Source organism: Coturnix japonica, chromosome 1 (genome assembly GCF_054131305.1).
Source record: "Coturnix japonica strain WE chromosome 1, WE-NBRP24, whole genome shotgun sequence".
NCBI lineage: Eukaryota > Metazoa > Chordata > Aves > Galliformes > Phasianidae > Coturnix > Coturnix japonica.
In genome coordinates, this window is record NC_140663.1 from 88,718,850 (window position 1) to 88,736,674 (window position 17,825).

General features: G+C 35.2%; 1 protein-coding gene across 33 annotated transcripts in view; it reads right to left on the bottom strand.

Moving 5' to 3' along the window:
- The window catches only part of ROBO2 (roundabout guidance receptor 2), an 862,058-nt gene that overhangs the window by 53,664 nt on the left and 790,569 nt on the right, over positions 1 to 17,825 (bottom strand). For all 33 annotated transcript variants that reach the window (XM_085527515.1, XM_085527477.1, XM_085527497.1 and 30 more), the window contains 3 exons: positions 14,406 to 14,530; positions 11,385 to 11,556; positions 5,489 to 5,671 (listed from right to left, as the gene is read on the bottom strand). In XM_085527515.1, coding sequence (XP_085383641.1) covers positions 5,489 to 5,671; positions 11,385 to 11,556; positions 14,406 to 14,530 — 480 coding nt within the window. The remainder of the gene's footprint in view (positions 1 to 5,488; positions 5,672 to 11,384; positions 11,557 to 14,405; positions 14,531 to 17,825) is intronic.

Below are 17,825 nucleotides of genomic sequence, written 5' to 3' on the forward strand. Positions count from 1 at the left end.
ATAAGCAGATAAATGAAATCTCTCTTATTTCTACAAAGTGCCTTTGTTGTATAAGTCTGTATACCAAAATGTGAAAGGAGAATTGCAATTTCCACTGTGAAATAAACAAATTCTGTTCTGTCATTGTACTATGGGAATTAAATGGCTTTTCTATTATATTAGAAATGGTCAGAAGACTTTTTTGTTACACCTAACTTTTCTTGCATATGCCAAATACTCATAGTGCATGCATATATCCAACAATCTGAGCAAAAGGTAACCATAAAAATAATCAATTTAGTAGTCATTTTAGCTTTTACAGATACTCATGAAAGTGATATCAATCCATTCTTTATATCACAGAATATTCTGAGTTGGAAGGCACCCATAGGGATTACAGAGTCCCACTCCTGGTTTCACACAGAACCACTCCAATATCAGACCATAGGTCTGAAAATGTATCACAAAAGGGATCACTAAGAAGTAACACTTATGCTTATTGTCTCTGTGCAAGATTTATTTTTGTTGATAGCTTGTCATGGTCCCAAAAAGGTATACTTGTTGCACAGTTGCAGATGACAACACTGCTACTGACCAGGTAAGCAAAATATCCATCTGATAAACATGATAAAAAATAATATGTGTTGTAGCACTGATATTACCAGGAATCAATGCCTAGGGAGCCATGATGGATGAAACAGAAGTGGAGGATGAGTGATATAGAAAGCTGTGACTAAGTAACTACTGGAATCAGTTTAATTGAAAATTTGTAAAAAAAAAAAAAATTAACTATGATTTTCAGTTTCAAATTTTGCTTGTGACCATCTGAGCAATCACTCATTGTTTATCAAAATGTTTACAGACACAGAAAGCTTAATGAATTTAATTCAATCAATTACTTTTCTCTGGCACAAATCTTTATCATTAGCATGATATTTTCTGTTTGCTCTTCTTCTATGCAGAATCTTATAGCAATTTAATCTGATAGCAGAAATTGTACCACCTAGGAATCTAACAATAGAACACAAGTAGCAGTGTCCTAGTGAATGACCTTTAGTCTGAAAGTGAATAGATAGAACGTTTTTGGCAAGTAATTATACCTCCTCAATACAGACTTTTTAGCAACTAGTTTTGAAAATTTAACTGCTCTATATATACAAGTAAAACTGTAAAAAAAAAACAAACAAAAAAAAAAAACATAGAAAAATGCTACATCAGATATAACTGATACTGAACAATTTATTGTTCAGAAAGATGTATGAAGTAGATTAGATGTCTAAAACACGTTCTGCTAATACTTGCAGCTATCTTATTTTACAGTCAACTCTGTATGCTGAGCCTTTCTACAAGAAGAACTGTAGAATTTAATGCAGATATTTTGGGGGGGGGGGGGAAAGTAAAAAAAAAAAGTGTATACCTTCAAAAATCTGTGAATATTTGGATAAATTCATCTCCAGTAAAAATTTATCTGCTGACATTTTCAATAAGATTCTAAATGCTACCTTCCACTAAATATTTAGATCTGAAACCAACTCAGTGCTTATGAATCATAATTTTCAAGGAAAAAACATTCCACCAAATGTCAACAAACCTCCACAAGCATAGATATGTTTGTCTAAACGAGATTACCAATTGCAAATTCCAACATTTGAGAAATAAAGATGCCTCTTAGGGACCTCTAGGTCTAAACATAAAAACCATGGGCTATGTCCACTGTTTGTATTTGCTTACTTGAGATCTAAATTCTCAGTTTCTCGAAAAAATTACCTATCAGGCAACAGAACTCTGTATTATTAATAGTTCTGTAAAGTCCATGAGATGTCAAAACTATTTTTAAAACCACAGTTTTTTGGCAGTGACTCTGGCATATCCTAGCTATTCAGCTTATGTGGACCAATAGCACTGAATCATGTATACCAGTGGTGGCACTAATATGATCGTAGTTTGTGCCAATGTAAGCTACAAAGACAATGTGAAAAAAATTACCAGTTACAGTCAGTTGACAATTGCATGGTCAGAGGGACCAAATTTAAAAATTTTTAATTTCATTTTTTGAAAAAATATCTTATTTCTTCAATAAAAACAAATAAAGATATTATGGTAGGATGTGTTGTACCAGAACTTGTTCTGACTTGGACAAACGTACCAAGAAGCCAGAAGGAGTAATTTCTCAGTACTTAGAGCTCCTTCCTTAGGACAGCTCTCCCTAGCAATATCATGGGTCCCTGGTGCACACATTACTACCTTTGCTCATCTGCCTCAGCAGTCATTTGCTCTTTTCTGCTTAAGCTAAGCACTTGAGCTGTGGTTTGTAACTGCAAGAAGTAGAAAGCAGCTACCAGAACACAACGACCAGTTCCATAATGCAATTAAGATTATTGCATTATTAAGATAACTGCTGTTGATCACATGAATGGCATAAGTTTCAGAAAACACTGCTTTGGCAAGTGCAACTGAGGTCCCATGCTAAGTACAAAACCTCTTGCAGACTTCTGCTGGAAAATGCTGAAAATTATCAGGCATTTAAACTTTAATACAATTATTTGTATATTTATAACACTGAAACTTATGTATGAGGGTAGAAGCTAATTATTTCTATTAATTAATAATATTATTAGAATACTGATTTTTTCTTGGCTGTCCATATGTTACTGTTTCAACATGCTGTTTCAGACTCATTTCATTTATTCTTCACATATCTTTAATCACACTTATGATAATGGTCTACCGTATGCTATGTTTACTGAAGATATGAAAACAAGGATATCAGCTTTGAACTGGATAGACAGAAAAAAGCAAATGCTTCAACTTCAAAAATGCTGTAAATTAAATGTGCATAGGTTAATCATTAGATAGTCTGCAGGTCTGAACATCTCAAGGCAAGGCAAACAACTAACAAAGTGGGAGACAGCTCTACTTCTCCAGTTAGACTATTTTTACTGAATTTAACAGTAACTATTTTTACTGAATTTTAAAATTAAAATATAAAAAATTTAAAAAAAAAAAAAAGATCATAGGTGACTAATACTTGTTTATGTTATGTTATTTCAGGAACGTTATCCTTAAAAACTTCAGCATTTTGAAGGGTTAGACGAGTAAAAAGCATGTGAATCAAGGCAAAGACATTAATGGTGGCAGATTTTACACCACTTTGGAATCACTAGGGAAAGAATGTTACATTTTAAACACAAACAGGTAGCAGAAGTGTTTCTCCTTCTGTTTGCTTTCAATTCTGCATACCTCACATGTTTATAGACACTTAGATAGCTAATGTTTGCAATGATGTGTTGGTGAGGTAAGAGACAGACTAATGGACAGTACCTGCAGGGGTGAAGGTGAAGGACTGAACTGCAAAACAAGAAAGCAAACACATTATGAGTTACACACTTTGATAACAAGTGCTAATTGCAGGGCACAGGTTTCCTCTGGAATTTACTCAGTTATGGTATAATATCAAATGCAGGACATAACATTTGAGCTTAAAGCATTAGCAAGCCAGCAGGCAATGAGAAATGACAGTTGGAAAGTTGAGCAGTGGATTTAGACAGTCAAGTTTTTGTGTGCACATGCTGTTCTCCAAATTGTAAACATTAGGATGAATAACATGATCTGTTATGAACTTTCCTTGCTGAAAGCATACACAATGTCATAATTCCAATAATGGTAACTCCACGTCATGATGCCATGTTCACATCACACTTAGATGCAGCAAACATTATGAGAAGGAACAAGTCGCAGTAGACAAACTGTTTAAAATGACTATTGTAATCAACTACATATTTTAAAGTACATATTTTAAAGTATAAAAGGCTTTTTCATCAACACCCTGCCAAAAAAAAAGGCGAGTGAACACACAGGGCTATTCTGTATAATTCTGTATGCCAAAGAAAGAGTAGTCTTAGCCTGTATCCTAAGGTTACCTGTCTGATTGCTTCCTAAGGGAAATAATAGTACTACTCTCTCTTAATATAAAAAATCTTGGGATCTAAGCTAATATTTAAACTAATAAGCTAATGTCAGCACACGTGAAAGTATTTGCGGTATATATTAGTTTATTAATTTATACCACCTCTCAGAGAGAGAAAGTCATTGCTGTTAAAGGAAAGAAAAGATACTTCACCCAAAAGTGTAAGCTGTGAATGATACACTCCACACAGTCACACAAAGAGAGGATCCACAGAAACTGAGTATGTCTAAGATCAACGAAAGTGTCTCTCTTCCCTTTCTGTGCTGGCATTGGTGCCTGTTTGATCTCCTCTTGGGCTACTTCATTTCAATAAGCCAGCTGAAAACTAATTCAGCAGGGGTGAGATTAGGAAGGATTGAAAACTCAGAAAAACCTCTAAAACTATGGAATAGTTTGCTTCTGGCTTAGTGAGTTGAATCAGGACTTTGAGGAGGTTGGTGATGGCTAACACCAAGGTTTGAAGGCATAGGAATGTTTAGTTGGGAGCAGAGAATGAATGTTGGTTTTTGACAGAAATGTTTAGATACCTAGGACACCTGTGTCTCCTGACTGGCATGAAACAACTTGTAAATTAGTGGGGTACTAGCATAAGTTCAGTCCCAGATAATGCCAACATTAAATATGCTGCGTCCTCAGCTATGTGAATCTTATTTGAACAGGAAATGTTTTCTTTTTATATGTGTTATATGAATACTATAGGAGAAACTACCCCAATATTTGAAGAACAGCTTTTTCATGATAAATTAGGCTTTAGAGCAACATACTTTATGGTAATTCTACATTCATCTGACTTACTAAAAATTTGTAGTAATCCTAAAGCATAGAATAGTACAGACTACAGAGAATTTGGATGAGAAATAAAATCATTCATTCGGTGAATTTCTTTTTTCAAACAAATTTTCAAAAATTAGTTTGTAACTGGAGCAACACTTCTGGCGTAAAACTGACCACACTACTAGGGGATTCCAAGATGTTCTACCTCAAGACAAAACTTTTTATGACTTCTGTCAAAGGTACTTTTTGACCCCACTTTTCTGTATAATATATTTCTCTCTTCCAGTTATAGGTACAGAGCTGTTGATTAAGTACCTCAGTTTACCTCCCATGCACATGGCTTCAAAAACATGGAAATGCATGGGAATGAAAAAGAATGCAGAATATTCTTCCTGACCTTTCCTGTAAGGGTCTAGTCTATTTCACATATGAGAACCTAAATGGAGCTGGACTACTACAGAGTGCCATCTGGACAAGGAAGAATCCACTTTGTATTTTTTTTTTTTTTTTTAATGCTACATGTGCTGAAGATGTAAAAATAAAGAAATAAAGATTGCCTTATGATAATGATGAAATGTGGTATCGAGCAATGCATTTAAAGCTTCTCACACATCAGCATTTTCACAACACACATTTAAAACAAGCATTCAAAATGAATCCAGGCCACCTTTGCTGTAAGTTCAGCACGATTTTTAAGTAGGTTTAACAGCACGTGTTCTCTTTATGACAGAACCTGATGAGATTGTAATAAAGAGTTAGTGTTCTTACCAGCATAATTACTGAGCCCCTTCCTCTTCTTTCTGCGCCAATACAGCCAGATGCTGAAACCCATCAGAATTACCCAACATGCACCACCGATGCCAGCTATAAAGGCAGGCTGTTTGACAACATCAGTGATTTGCTCAGTTATGCTGTTGTTATTTTCAGTGATGACCACTTCGTTACGGCCTCCTGAACAAAAGAAAGGTGACAAAAATTGCTATTATGGACTCTGAAATGCAAGCAAGAACCAAATATTGGGAAAAAAGAAAAAAAAAAAGAAAAGAAAAAAGGAAAAATTAGAAAAAACTGTGACGCACCTACAAATAATCATCCACAGAAGGAGGGCTTTAATGAATACTAACGAACACCTGAAAACCAGGGTTTGTAGTAAGTAAATCCATACTCTATTTTGCCCAAATTTATTTGAAAACATAGCTCTATAGCACTCCCCAAATTTCACAGATGCCAGTTCAGGTATTATAACACTATTTATGCTTTTATTTTTTTATATAATTACAGGCTGAACACAATTGAACAATTATTTCATGGAGAAAAGTATCCTAAGCACACCATTTTGGACACAAAGCAGAAAATAGCATAGATGACTGTTAGCTCTAAATTATTAGTTTTTTTTTTTCACCTATAATAGGCATGAATAATTCTAAACATCAACCTCTAAGGCATATATATGACATGGAATACCAATCAAAGTGATGTGCATCAAGAATTACTGTATACCATCTTAACTTTACTTACTACCTTAGAAAAGCATAAATTTCAATAGATGGTTCCACTGCTGTGTTTTTTCTTTTCCTTTCCCTTGTATAGTACTGTGGGAGTTGAAAGGGACCTCAAGAGATCATTGAGTCCAACCCCCCTGCTAAAGCAGGTGCCCTACAGTAAGTTACACAGGTAGGTGTACAGGTAAGTCTCGAATACCTCCATAAAAGGAGTCTCCACAAACTCTTTTCCTCTAAAATGGTATTTTTCTAAAAGAAAAGTCTGGTGTCTGGCTTGAAAATGAATGCCCATTAAAAATGCAGACAGGAATTAGGGAAATCTAAAACCATACTGTTCCAGGGCTGAAATTTTTCTGCTTCCAACACCCCCCTGTCAAAAATGGTTACTATTTAAATTAGGAAATGTGGAACATATGTTTTTTGCAGAATCTTGATTCTGTTTGCATTTGATACAAACTACCCACATCTACATTTTTGACAGTGGTGAAGGAATTGTCCTTCATTTCTTATAAATACATTCATATGGCTCAATCCTTAAAATGTGTGATACTATCAGATGCCTGCATGCATGCAGAAGAAAGATTTCAAGCAGCAAGAGTAACTACACTGCTGAGACGAAAAAAAAATACTGTGACTGTCAATTATGAGTCTATCACATACATAGAGAGGTAGTTGAACATAATAATCAAATATTGAAGTGGTCACTCAGAGCAATTAGTAGAAATATTGAAGCATTATGCCCCTCTGCAAAAACATATGTAACCCTCTTCTAAAATTCAGTAATAGTTAATTTACTACTATCTTCTTAAGCAAAACAGATGCTTGTGTCAGTACTGTGGCTTTGCCCAAGAGCAAACAAAGTCCTTTCCAGAGCAGATGTAAGAAAATCTGACACTTTCAGCTTTATTTCCATGGACGATTCTTCATAGGAGTGAACAGTTTAAACGTGAGAGACTGTGACTGAGAACCCGTCCCATGGAGTGTTGAGCTGCCTGTACTTGCAGTCTACACCCACATCTGGACATTGGCCTCAGCACAGTGATTTCCAAGCAAATGCATGGGGTTAGGTCCTTTGCTAAGCTCAGAAGTGGATTCAGTTACTCGGGAAGAAATGTGATGCACTGCATTACATTACTATAACACCGTTAATGATCTCTGTGATTTTATTAAGTTTTCTTTCTTTCATCACCATGTCAATATTTAGTAATGATGACTGTCTGCTTTTGCAAACAAACTGCTGAAGCTGTGCTTGAGCTTGGCTTGCTTTCAGTAATCTGCTCAAGAAACAAAACAGGCGCCGAAGAAAGACGCTGATGCCTGTTAATGGAGAAACAGCCTTTTGAGAATCAGTCTATACTTGGTCATGCTGGTAAGCTTTACAGGTGTTAAGCTCTGTAAGCTTCAGCTCCTCTTCCCCTAGTTTTCCTATGCTTTCTTACCATTATGAAAAAAACAGCAATATAGCTCACATAACTCAACAAGCACCAGTGACAAGGAAAAGCTGGGAGGCAGTGAAGGCAACTTTGCCAGTTTTTCTCCTTTTTTATTGCCCACAGAAACAACCTATAGCTGCAACCCAGGGCTAAAGGAGGAAGTGTTGAAGAGTAAAACTAATAGAAAAGGCACTCTGCAGTATGCTTCTCTAAGCACACAATTGGTTTTCTAGTAGAAATCAGCATGGGAGTTGATGTCATTCTAATTGCCATTAACTTTCAGTTAATTTCTGTGCCCTTTGGAGGCAAGTTAATAGCAGCAGGACAGTGAGGAAACACTGTTATAGGGGCAACCATGCTACCATAGGGAAGAGTGCAGGGAGGGGCTTCAGAGACACCAGCTTAGAGAGCAGATACTTCTGGGCTCAAGAAAAGCCTACAGAATGTCCCAGTGCAGAAAATCCAGTTTTATCTTAAGGCCAGAAAGGAGTGTTCTGAGGATGCAGGATGCAAGAACAAGCCCCAGAGAGCCTGGAGGTAGTGCTCAGTGGTCCTTCTCCTCTTGATCTCTTCTAAGGGAAAGTCTTCAAATTACCTTCTGAAGTTTGCAGTCTGCCTGTTTGTACCTAGAATTCACTGCCTAGCAATTACAAGTGAAAAAGTAATAATTTATTTAAATGTCAAAATAACATATACTTTGAGACTTCAATAACTGAAAAATAAATGGCTATGGATGAACATTACCCACTGATGTTTGATAAAACTAATAAAATTGTTGTAGTTTTGGAAAACAAATGACATTCATTTTGTATTTCATTGCGTAATATTTAATCAGTAGTAATATATATACTATCCAAGGTACCACTGTACTACTTCATATACTGCAGGTGTTTCTGTAACAATGCTGTCAGTTCAACTAATTAGAACATAGACAAGGGAAGTGTGTGACCTGTAACGCTCCATTGTTCCTGAAGACAAAAACATAATGAAATATAATGTCTTCCTCCCATTGGAGGGTAATGAAGAACAAAACTAATTTGTTGGACCAAAAATTAATTAGACACATCAGATTCGATTGTACCCATTACTGTGAAAGTTTGCAGCTGTTCCTCATACTATTATGCCAGTGATAGAAAGTAAGAATGAACAGGCCAACTGATGAAGAGAAATAATAGCTCTACCTTTAACCAGTATTGCTGTTATCCTCACTTCTATTTCTGATATTCCAAGGGGAAAACAAAACAAAACAAAACAAAAAAACAAAACAAAAACAAACAAACAAAACAAAACACATATCAGTAATCACAGTAAAAATGTTATTATTGATTCTACTTCATATGCTTCTGCTTATACTTTCAGGATTTTTATTAACCTGATGCTTAGGCTTGGTTTGTGATGTCAGTAGATGATCATCCATGGTGAAAATCAGTTATTTTCAGCATAACTTCTTAGATGAAAGCATCCTATATTTAAGATTAATATCTTACTTATTACAAACTGGAATCTATTTAATGATAATGGAAGTTATATTATTCAGCAACAAGTCTCAAGTGCTTTTTATTGCTGATCTGCTCTCTCCATAATTTAGAATTCCATAATGTTTGTTTGCAGGTTGTTAAGTAGCTAGGCACCAGGCCATATAGGAATCCATTATAATACAATGACTTGATAATGCTTTCCCAGTCATGGCTATGTTTTTAGGTTTGTTCATTTAACCTATGTGATTTTTTAAATATGTATCTGAAAATTTCATTTTCTTATTTTATGCTGCTGATTCTTAGTCAAATACTGAATGGGACCAACTCATTATTATTATTATTATTATTATTATTATTATTTATTTTTTTAATGGTGTCATTTAAATAGTAGTACGTTTACAAAGCAAATCTATAGACTAAGGAATAACTGCCAGCAATCAGAGATCATAAGCAACAGAAAAACATAACCTAGTGAAAAATTAGATGCAGACTATAAAACAGTAAATACATGTAGTTTTGTGATCTCAAAAGAGAAAACAGAAATGAGAACAGAAAAACAATACAACAACAACAACAACAACAACAACAACAAAGACTTTTCCTTTTCATGTGAAAGACTCTTAAATGTATAAAGATGCTATCAGACAAACTTGTTGAAGTGGGCATCCTGGACTCAATAAAGGGATAAATACTGCTAAGTTTAGCAAAGCAAAACTTTCTTAGCTTCAAAATGCAATTCCTTTTGTACTTTATTTGTATCCTAGCATCCCTTTCTTCCTTCGTATAACAATACAAATATCCCCACAATTAACTTCTGATTATACTAGTCATTTTTTCTAAGGAAAAAGACAGGATGAAGGTCTGCACACAGATGTGGAGCTGAGCATTCTGGCAATCACCCAGCAAAGCACTTTACTGCAAGTTTAACTCATAATAGGTTAAGTGGCACAAGACCATTCACATGCTCAAACTGAAACACACTTAAGTATTTTGCTGGAACAAGCCCAGAGAGTAGTTGGATGGAACTCTTTCAGCAAGGACAAAAGAAAACAAAAGCCGGCTCAAAGCAAATACAATGACAAACCAGTCTCACAACACAAGCTGTTTACACAGAGATCCAAAACTCATGCTCATTAGAGGACAAATTTCTTGTATTTTCAAATCATTAAAGTCTTGCTTTCAGTTCTAGAACACTCTTCAACCTTCTTTGGAATTTTTGTGACTTCCTCTTTCTAAAACCATCATAACTTGTATTCTCTTCTCTAGTGACAACATATCCAAAGCTGGAATACCTCTACATCTGTCTTTAAATATGGGAACCTGAATATCATTAAATCTTTAAGCAACATACAGAACTTGACATTTTCTAAATGTCTACACATAGAACTGTTCATATTTGGGACACTGCATTGACAGAATATTCTAGAAAGAAAATATGTAATACCAACAGAATCAGTAATAAGCAAGAAAAGACTCATTTTTTTGTAATGACTAAATTAGCACATACAGGTGAAAGCAAAAAAAAAAATCCCTGTAATATGCACTCCAAAGAGGCGTTGCCATGTACAGTCCAATTCCTTTTCGCCAAAAATAATTTCCTATATAGTTTTCCTATTCTCATCCTTCTCATTTTGTTTCTGCATCTGTATTTCACACTTGACAAGAATCTCAGAAGAAAAAGTATCTGTGCTTCTCTTTGTAAAGGAAATTAATCCTGCATGGAAACTAACAGTAAGATATAGTGATTTCAAAAGCAGAGATGCTACTACCACCTTTGCTCTCTACTTGGATTACAGGCTACTTATTTTTTGTCAGAGCAAACTCATCTGCTTGGGATACCTGAGAAACATTGACACAATATGCTCAGAAAACCAACAGTAAACAGTGCCTTATGCATCAATGGTAAAGCAATATTAGTCATCTGAAGAGGAGAAAAAGGGACCACTAGCTGTTAGTTCCATAAATCCATCAACCTGCAAAAGTGGTAAATACATTTTAAAAAATTAGTTTCACAAGATAACGTGTATTTTCTACAATGTCTCAGCAAAGAAAGAGCTAGCTCATTCTGCTAGCTGTGAGAACTCTGTTCTCACAATGCCAGCAGGCACTGAGATGTTAGAAGCTAAATCCAAGTTCAATTCAAAACTTGTCTATTGCTCCACAGATTTTTATGCTCTCAGAAGTAATTAATGAAAGCATTTCCGAAAGTAAAAACAGGCAAAACAAAACAACAGAATACACAATCACTTACCAATTATTATGGGTTGTGGCTCACTTTTCACTCCCACACCTGCACTGGTGCTTGCAGCAACTTCTACACGGTACTGAATACCTGGATACAGGCCACCTATTACTACAGACCGAATGGCTGCATCTACTGTTTTGTTGATATGAAATCGAGTCTCATTACCTAGACACCAGATCTGGGACAAAAGTTGATGTGTTAAAAAATGGAAAATTCTTTGTATTCATCAACAATAGCTCATAGATATGACATATCAAGGTTTTGCACAAGAATCACCTATTTTGGTATTTTGGACTTGTTAACAGTGTTACTATATAGGAGCAGTTGGAGCTCAGCAAATTATCCCAGATTAGTGTAAAATCAAGCAAAGTCTGTTTGCAAACACCACTCTGGACTCCAGATTTCCATGGAGCATAATTCCATGGCAAGCTTTGAAGCACAGAATAGAATCATCCAAGTGAAAAAGATGAGTTTTCATTGAAATCTTGTTCAGTAATGGGATTACTGCCAAATCTTTTCATGAAAAAAATCAATTTTTTCATTCTTCTTTTCCCCCTGGACAGTAAAAGGACAACTAGTGAAATGTTTCTTGAAGTATTAAAGGATAAAAACCTTTCAAAATCATTTTCTTTTTCTTTTTTTTTTTTTTTTTTTTTTTTTTGCTACGCAACAGGGGTATGTGACATTTCTAAAACAGAGTATAAATACAGAATAAAGTACAAACCTGCACTTTATTGCTACAGTTGCGATTACATACATTGTTCAGAAGTTCAGATATCAGTTCCTGACTCAATTATTTTCTAACTAAACAGAAGCAACAAAATATTCTTAAATCTGAATTCATATTTTGTAATGAGAATGGTGTATCATTTCACAGTGTTATTTGTCTCTCCTGCCTTCATCCATTGGCTTTTCCTGCAAAGTCTCAAAACTAAGACTTCTTAGGATTCTTCTTTGGTTACTGTTTTTGGCACATACTGCTTCTCTACAATCAAAGAAAGCACTTACTACCACTTTACTCAAGAAAAATCAATGCTTAAAGGTATCATATGTACACTGTACAACAGCAGAAGAAAGCACCACTGGTGGTACCACTCTCAGCAACCAACTGATGTGTCTAGACAATGCTAATACTCTCTTTACCCTTTTGACCCTTCTCAGTGTCTTATCACACTTTATCCTTTTTTTTTTTTTTTTTTTTTTTTTTTTTTTTTTTTTTCCTGCAAAGCACTGAGAAAGACTTTGAAATCTTTCATTCTCCTGAGCTCATGTAGAGGTTGTGTGCAGAGCAGAATCATTAGGGTGAGATACAATTGCAGTTCATTCCTTCAGTCCTTGCCTGTCCTGGTCTTAGGCCACAACAACTACAAAATGCCCCTAATTAAGGGAACTGAATTAATAAATGAATCTACATTCATTTTTATGCCTGAACTGAAAACAACAGATCTACATTCAATTTGTTAGAAAATATCCAGTGAAACTTCAGCAGTCAGTTTATACTAAAGGAGATATTAGTCTCTTTGCATTCGATTCCCCTCAGCCAGCACACTAATCATGAAGCCATCTAATCTAACAAGAAGGGATGTAATAGGTGGTGACTCCAGCTGTTTTTCTAAACAGTCTAGAGGTCTGAGCACTCACCTGGCATGTGGCTTTGATTAACCATCAGCTCACTTTCTTTCATATCTATACATTTTGTGGTTTAAGACCGTGTTTTACTTATTTGCCCACAAGCCCCTGAAAGTTCATGTTGTCTCACAGAACATTCAGCATCCAGATGATTTAAAGCAAAATATACAATTATTAATTTATATGAAAATGAAATCAATACCATACTGGCATTAATAAATCTTAACACTGAATAAAAGCAAAATAAAATAAGTGCTAAGCTAAAAGTAAGTGGTGTACATTTACTGCATCCCTCTGATCAGATGATAATCCATAAGAGGTTGAAACATGAATTGGTTATAAACCAAGGACTTTCTCCCTTCTTGATTCTGTTTCCCCTCAAAACACATCAGGAAGAATAAATTACATATTTCTGCGTGAAATTATCACCTTCATCTCAAGAAGGTTATTATTTCTACCCTTTGTGGGATTTTGAAGGAAGCTGCCTGCTCTATTTCAATTATAAATTTCACTTTCAAACTAGAAACTGGCCACAGTGAATATATCTACCAAACTGCGTGTTCCAGTTATAAGCCTGTGATAACGCTGAATGTAGCATGATCATTTTCTCCAGTCTTCCCTCCACACAAACCAATAACACTGCAATATTTACAAGTTGTGAAAATATACTTGTGCAAAAGCAAGCTTAGTGGGGAATAGACTGTTACAAAAAATTTAAGGCGATATATAAGGGAAGGATAATTTGAGCCACTGCAGTAAAAAAAAAAACCACAAACAAACAAAAACAAATAGAGAAACGGCAACCAGTGCATCAAGCAGCAAGTAACAAACTCTGCATATCTAGCCTGTTCTTCAGAACAAACAAGCTAGCACTTTAAGTTGTGAATGTCCTTGAAGGAAGACATGTATTCTCCCAGAGCTATAGTTCTTGACTTTGACCTTGAAGTGAAAAGATTAGCATTTTTGCAGGGGAGAGTAGTATCTTTCCTGCTAACATTTCTACAAGGCTGCAGACATTTTAAGACAGGAGCTCCACCACTTGTCCTGAGAGTAAAGAGCCCCTTTGGAAAAAAATCAAAACCAATCCTTCTATTTCATCCAAGGATAAGAAAGAAAAAAACACTCTTTAAAGTAGTTGGCAATTACAAGTCTCTTCCAGATCTAGCTCCTGCTATTTTTGGTTTTAACAGTAACAATAGCATTGCTTATATGGAAAATTAATTAAATAAATAAACAAATAAATTTTTTAAAAAAATCCATAGGCACTCAGTCCTTTTTCTCCATATGGGTGGCAGTAAATGCTGTCAGAATCTAAATCTGTAAACAGTGCTATTGTTCTGTAATAATTACAGTCTGTTTCCTAAAACACACAACTCTCTTATTACAGATCCCTTCTACCTTGTACTCCTGGATGATTCCATTTTGGTGATCTGGAGGAGGAGGATCCCAGGAGATGCTGATGCTTGTGCTGTTGTGGTTTCCAACTGTCAGGACAGTGACAGACTGAGGAGGGGCACTTGGAGCTGCACCAAACAGAGGAAATAAACAGGAATAAGACATTAATCCATTTGCTAGAGCGCAAATTTTGCTGAAACAGTGTAAGTGCAAGCAGAGAACATACAAAGTTCACAATCCCTGCAGGTCTAGGTATGCACATTTTGTTAGGGACTGACAATTTTGAAAAATGCCTTTCTGAAGAGAAGCATTGCACTGAATGAAAATATGGAATTTGTGGTAATGGAGAATCAATACAAATCATTTCTCATTTATCTAGATGTACGATTTCTTAAGACTGCATTGGAATTATTCTCATGCTTGCATTTGTTTTCCATAATACATGGTTAGCTATGCATACGTCAACTAAGTCAACCAAGTCATTATGTGAGATTGCATCCCCTGCCCAGAAAAGTCTTTTCATTCTTTTTTCCCCTCATGGTCTGATACAATTTTGAGAAATGGGAGTTCAGTAATTTTTGTTTGCTTGTTTCCTTCTTGGTTCTCCCAGAAGTCATTAACTCAACACATTTAAGCATGTCAAAGGCCTTGCACAAGTCCACATAGATGATATTAGTTGCCCAGTGTATTGACTCCTATGAGGCTGCATATTTTGGGAACTACATTTTCAGACATAGGTTTGCCTGCAAAGCAAATAGTGCTAGGTAGAAAGAATTACAGAGGGGAAAAATGGAGCTATATTATAGACTGTTTGACTCTTAACCAAGTAAAGCACATAAAGGTAACGTTGGGCTACACCTTGGCATCATGCAAAGCACAAAACTGTTGAACTAGAAGGTGGCACTGTGTATTTTATGACAAATGAACCACAGAGGAAAAAAAAAAAAAAAAAAGTGTTTTAAAAACATTAAAGATATTGTGTAACAACAAAACCAAGAATAACTGTGTGTGCCATATTAATCAGGAAAAAAAAATAAAAAAAATCACTAAAACAATGATAATAAAAATGGCAAAACTTAACACTGAATATATATATGCATATATATATATTTAAAGTAAAATGGAACATTGTGCTGAAATGTATAAACTTTCATCATTATAGAGGACATTCAGGTATATTGCTTTTTATGTTCAAGTATGGGTAACGTGGGGGAAGTGAGAAGAGAGAGGTAATTGCTAAATAATATATAAAATGAATACCTTTCTCTATCACTGAAAAAAAAAACAACACTGTAATGATTTGCATTTGTATTTAAACTGCAGGAATATTCTAGTTAATATTCTGAGTGTGGTTTCTTTTTGATTTTGGAGGATGCATAGTAACTTAAGCAAAATTAAATCACAACTGATGAATGTAGCTGAAAGTATCACTTTAAGAGCTGCAGTAAGGCAAGCAAGAATTGATTGCTGTTTCAGGATGGCAACTGATAAAACTAAGGAGACCTCCATTACCAACTGTCATATTTTTGTGGTGACAAACAATATGCAGAACAAACACTACTCCATAAAGTTATTCCAGAAGAGATTTAAAGTAGAGTATGTACCTGAGAGGATTATCATCTGTCAAGGGTGAAAGAAGTGAAAAAAAAAAAAAAAAAAATCTTCTATTTAGATCTTATGTGTGCAGGCACACATACGTATATAACAGTTCTACTTCCTCCTTCTATGATAATATCACTTTGTAAGCTGGCACCATGATATAAATTAAGGTACTCGTCTGACACTGCTGCAGTTATTAAATAGACCACACTGAAAAATAACATTTTTAAAGCTGTTTTCTCATTTCCCTTGCTGCTGGCTTGTGGAGAACACCTTGCCTGCTTCTTGACAGGTCAATTATTCCCATGCTCAGCTTCTTCTTACAGATATGAAAGAACCCAAATCGCTGCTCATCTCTTCCAGAGGCAGCCAAACAGAATTCCATTTATTACCTTCACAAGGCCAAAGAGGTAGGAGATGAATGGATACTGAACTGTGACAAATGCCTGATCCAGAGGAAAAGCCTAACTGTAGCAAAATTGATTTTTGGAGCTAGGACTCAGAAGTAACATTGCATGTAAAATTCAATCCAAAAGCTGCCACTGCCTCCTGAATGTACTTTCCTTTACCTTGGTTGCTCACCTCGATCTTGCAAAAAACCTCAAAAATACATATCAGTCTTCCAAATTATTTTCTAAAGGTGGTAAAACTGACATTTTTTAAAAAGTCAAGCCTAAAAAAGCTCATTTTTGAAATGGAATCACAGGCTACACAGAAAGTGTGACACCCTTAAGTAGACTGTCATTTCTCTTTACTGGATGAGAAGCAAACCACATTTATTAAACATTAAGTTAGTGCTATTTTTGAAATACACAGATACCAATATGATTACAAAGTTAATATGAGGTGTTAAAGGAAATATCTCTGGAATGGCATCTAGTGAATTTCTTTACTTTCTCATGGATGTACATCATTTTATCACCCAAACAAGTCGAAGAATTTTATACAGGGGCTGACACTTGTTATTACATTACATATTATAAGCTGCTTTTTTGAAAGAGATACTTGTGAACAGACTACTTGAAGGTTATACGCACTGACAAGGCAGATCCCCATTTGTTAGCTATGCATACCTACATGCAAGAAAAGTTCTAAAAATCTTCACAATGTGGAAAATTGCATGCCAAGAAAGTAGTCTTTAAAGCCTGACTGGCTGTATGGGGAGATGAGGTTTAAGAAAGAAAATTTAGTTCCTCATTTATTTTATATAAATATAAATCTCTTATTAGTAGCTCTTTTGTAATTATTACTTTTAAAGCTTGGTTTACACTGCTGCAAACCTAGTCTTAACTGATTTGTTGAAGTCTTATGGTCTGAACAAAGAAATTGAAAACAGAAAGTAGCAAATTCTAAATGTCACTTAAGGAATGCCTTCCTAGATGTTGCAGGACACTGAATTTTCTCATCTATAAAGAAAGGCAGCAAGCAAGTTATCCTATGACTGCTTATTTGCTGGTCAATAATCATAACAAAATAAAGAGAAAAAGTAAGTTCTTCTAAGAAGTAAAAAGTGCTTGACAATCTGTACTGAATGAAACCTCAGGAGACTACTGTAAGTGATTAAGATTCATCTTCAGTAGAACTGAGAGTGCACTCAAAACCCATGAAAGTCGCATGAACATTTAGAAACATCACTGGTAGTTCTTTCCTACATTTTGAAAGAAAGCAGTGATACAAAGTGAGAAGATGTACCCTCACTTTTACAATCAGTCTTCTTTTATAGAAGAAAGATGAAGATGACTGCTCAAGTTCTCCAGGCATGGGTTATTTTAGATAGATATGTTCACTGTACACTAAGAGAAAAGGATAAAAATTACGTATTTC